Genomic DNA, 4,157 nt, shown 5'->3' on the forward strand with positions numbered 1-4,157 from the left:
GCCCTTCCCAGGGTTCTCAGCCCAGGACCCGCCCAATATGCACAGCCCTCCCAGGATGCTCCAGCACCTCGCAGCTCTGGGGGAAACCTGGTCTCCCTGGGACATGGCTCCCTCTGAAGTACTTTCCTATGGGTGTCTCCCCTCCCCAGACCTGGTGCCCCATGTTCCTCACTCCTCCCTGAACATTTTCTCCTATGAATCATCTGCCATCAGATTGGAGCCCCAAGGCCCCTCCTTGTAGGTATTTGCTGTGGGCCCCGAGGCCATTCCTGATATCCTTCAGCTCCTGGCTCACTGTCACCCTCCCCAGAGGGCTCCCCCTTTGATCCTCGATGATTTCAATAAAATCAGATGCGGAAGGCTGAACAGTGGTCCCCAGAGAAGTCCAGCGGAATCCATGGAGCCTGTGAGCAGGTTTCCTGACCTGGCAAAGGGACGAGGGCGAGGTAATGAAGGTGAAGGACCTTGGATGGAGACACTGTCCTGGGTGATCTGGGTGGCCAATCAGGGCACATGGACCCTGAAAGCAGAGAAGTTTCTCTGGCTGGAGGCACAGGAGCTGCAGGAGGGATGGGGTGGAGGGGAGTCAGAGAGGCTCCACATGGGGGAAGGCCTGGGTGTGCTGTAGGGACCACGGTCCAGGACCGCAGGCATCCTCTGGGAGCTCAGGGGCTCCAGCTGGCAGCCAGCAAGGAGACGGGAACCTCAGTCCCACATCTGCAGGAATCTGCCTTCACACAACCAAGTGAGTGAGCCTGGCAGTGGCCTCAGTGGGGAGCAGAGACCTGGCCACACGTGTGCTTAGCCAGAGAGGACATGTGGGATGTGGAACCTACACAACCGCGACATAGGAAATGGGTCTGTTCACAGGAACTCGGTCTGTGGTCATTGTCCAGCAGGGACAGGCACCACCCAGCAGTGAGGATGCTCTCACACTCTGTCCACCACCTCCCTCCTCATCCCCATGGACTGGCCCCTCCCACCTGCTCTAGCCCCTGGAAACCACCTTTCTACTCTGTTTCTATGAGTTTGAACTTTTTAAAAATTCCACATATAAGTGATACCATGCAGTGTTTGTCATTCTCTGTCTGACTTAGTTTACGTAGCATAATGCCCTCAAGATCTACCAATGTTGTTACAAACGGCAGGATTTCTTCTTTTTCCTCATAACTGAATAATATTTTATTGCATGCAGCATTTGGATATGGTTGGAAGACCCTCTTTTCATTTCCTTTGAATATAGACTCAGAAGTGAGCTTGCTGGATCATATGCCAGTTGTGTGTTTTGTTTTGTTTTAATTTCTTGAGGAACCACATACTGTTTCCCATAGTGTCTGTGCCAAACTACATTCCCACCAGCAGTTTACAAGGTTTCCCTTTTCTATTCATCCTTGCCAACACTTGTTGTTTCTTTTTTATGATAGCCATCCTAACAGGTGTAATGTAGACTGTGGTTTTGATTTGAATTTCTCTGATGATTAGTTATTTTTAGCACCTTTTCATGCATTTATTAGAGATTTGGGTGTATTCTTTAGAAAAATGTCTATGTCGTTCCCCTGCCCATTTTTAAATTGGATGGTTTCCTATTTTGCTGTTGAGTTGTATGAGTTCTTTTTATATTTTGGATATTAATGCCTTATCATATATATGATTTGCAAATATTTTCTTCCATTCCATAGGTTGCCTTTTCATTTTCTTGGTTTCTTTTGCTTTGCAGAAACTTTTTATTTTGAAACTTTTTAGTAGTCCCACTTGCTTATTTTTGCTTTATTGCCTTTTCTTTTTGGTGTCAAATGAAAAAATCCAATGTCAAGAAGCTCTATGTTTTATTCTAGGAATGTATGTTTTTCAGGTCATAAATTGAAGTCTTTAATCCATTTTGAGTTGATTTTTATGTGTGGTTTTAGATAGGGGTCCAATTTTCTTTTGCTTGTGGCTGTCCAGCTTTTCCAAGACAATTTATTAAAGAGTCTATCCTTTTCTATGGAATATTCTAGCCTCCTTTGTCATAAATTAATTGACCATATATGCATGTGTTTCTTTTAGGGCTTTTTATTCTGATCCATTGATCTCTGTGTCTATTTTCATGCCAATATCATACTGTTTTGATTACTATAGCTTTGTAATATGGTTTGAAATTAGGGAGCTTGATTTCTTCAACCTTGTTCTTCTTTCTCAAGAATGAATAGCACAGCTGCCAGAATGGCTATCATCACCGAATGACAAGTTTTGGTGAAAATGTGGAGAAAAGGGAACCCTCATACAGTGCTGGTGGAAATGCAGACTGGTGCAGCCTCAGTATGGAGTTTCTGAAAAAATATTAAAAATGCAACTTCCATTTGACCCAGTAATCCCACTTCTAGGAATATATTCCAAGATCGCAGAAACACCAATCAGACAGAATATATGCATCCCTATGTTCAGAGCAGCGCCATTTACAATAGCTAAGATTTGAAAACAGCCTAAGTGCCCATAAGCAGATGAGTGGATTAAAAAAAATAGTGGTACATCTACATAATGGAATACTACACAGCTGTAAAAATGAAAGAACTTTTACCATTTGCAATAGAATGGATGGACCTAGAGAGCATTATGCTAACTCAAATAAGCCCCTCAGAGAAAGATAAGTATCACATGATCTCAGTCATAAGTGGCATATAATGAACAAAATAAACTGATGAACAAAAATGGATCCAGAGACATAAAAGCATTGACAAACTGTCAAACCTCAGAGGGAAGGCAGGGGAGGGTGGGTGGGTGGGAAGAGATCGACCAGTGAACTTGTATGCATATATGCATAACCCATGGACACAGACAACAGGGGGTGAAGACCTGGGGTGGGGAGTGAAGGCCAGCTAGAAGAGGTCAGTGGGGGAAAGGGGGGACATGTGTAATACTTTCAACGATAAAGTGGGTTTTTTATAAAGTCTATGGCTTCCATCTTGGATGCTCTCTTGCTCTCTCTTGGATTGTGTGCTCTGGGGAAATAAGCTGCCATAGGCCGTGACAGCCCTGTGGAGAGACCCACATGGGTCAGCTGGGAAGCAAGCCTCCTAAAGCAGGTCAACAGCCACATGAGTGAACCTGGAGCAGATGCTCCCAGCGTTGAGCCTTGAGATGACCACAGCTCCAGCTGACATCTTGGCGGCAATCTCAGGAGGGACTGGACCAGAACCAGCAGCGAAGCTTCCTGGATCCTTGAACCACAGACACTTTGAGATAATAAATGTTTGTTGTTTTAAGCTGCTAAGTTTAGGGCAACTTGTTGCACAGTAATAGATAACTAATGCAGCCCATAACAGGTAACACTTAACAGCTGGAATGCTATATAAGGTGGAGCAGAAGAGTCAGAATCAAGGTGGTCAGGGGACTGAACAGGAGAGAGGTGGAGAGAAGAATGCTCACTGAGCACCTGTGCTGTGCCAGGCACTGTGCCTGCACCTCACAGACACACAGGCACATTTCACATTAATTCTTATTACAGGGTAACACTGGCATCATTATCCCCACATTATATTTGAGTAACCTAAGGTTCAGAAGGGTTAAATAATGTGCCCTATTTTATACCGCTCATAAGTAGCCAACACCAGATTTCTGAACTCTGTATATATTCTCCTGCTTCTGTTACCACCCTCATGGCAATGAGAAAGGAGAGTATATGCTTCCTAACACTGGTCATGAGTAAAAATGGACCCAGCTCACCCTTTCAGACACACACCTGGCATTTATGTCAGAGCAGGAGGGGGTGAGCACAGTGCTGTAGGAACATGAAGAGAACCACTGCTTGTGGTGTGGGAAGGGGTGGAGGGAACACCCCACGGAGGGGTCACATTAGCCATGAACAGCTGTCTTTCTGTTCCCCCTGGTAGAGCCTGGGTTCTGATCAGACTGATGATGGTTCAGACCAGGTATTGTCTCTGTGACCTGGACAAGTTACTTCTTGCTGCCATAGTTCCATTATCTGAACTGGTTGAATAAGGAAGTGTATATAAATTGCTTGGCAGAGAGTGAGGTGTATGATAAACACTTGATAAATGTTCACAATCAATATTATTGTTCTTCCGTTAAAATTGACTTTCTCTTAATGAATGTTTAGTTACCAGTACTACTGTATCTGCTCATCCACCAGTGTGTTTTTACAAGGGGCGGGGGGGGGG

The 4,157-nt window shown here is 44.9% G+C and overlaps 1 protein-coding gene across 1 annotated transcript in view; it reads left to right on the forward strand.

The window, feature by feature from the left end:
- The first annotated feature begins 854 nt into the window (after window positions 1–854).
- The window catches only part of TMEM229A (transmembrane protein 229A), a 5,093-nt gene continuing 1,790 nt past the window's right edge, over window positions 855–4,157 (forward strand). The window contains 1 exon segment of the mRNA XM_014449051.2: window positions 855–918. Coding sequence (XP_014304537.1) covers window positions 855–918 — 64 coding nt within the window.

The sequence above is a fragment of the Myotis lucifugus genome, unplaced genomic scaffold (assembly GCF_000147115.1).
Source record: "Myotis lucifugus unplaced genomic scaffold, Myoluc2.0 scaffold_1005, whole genome shotgun sequence".
NCBI lineage: Eukaryota > Metazoa > Chordata > Mammalia > Chiroptera > Vespertilionidae > Myotis > Myotis lucifugus.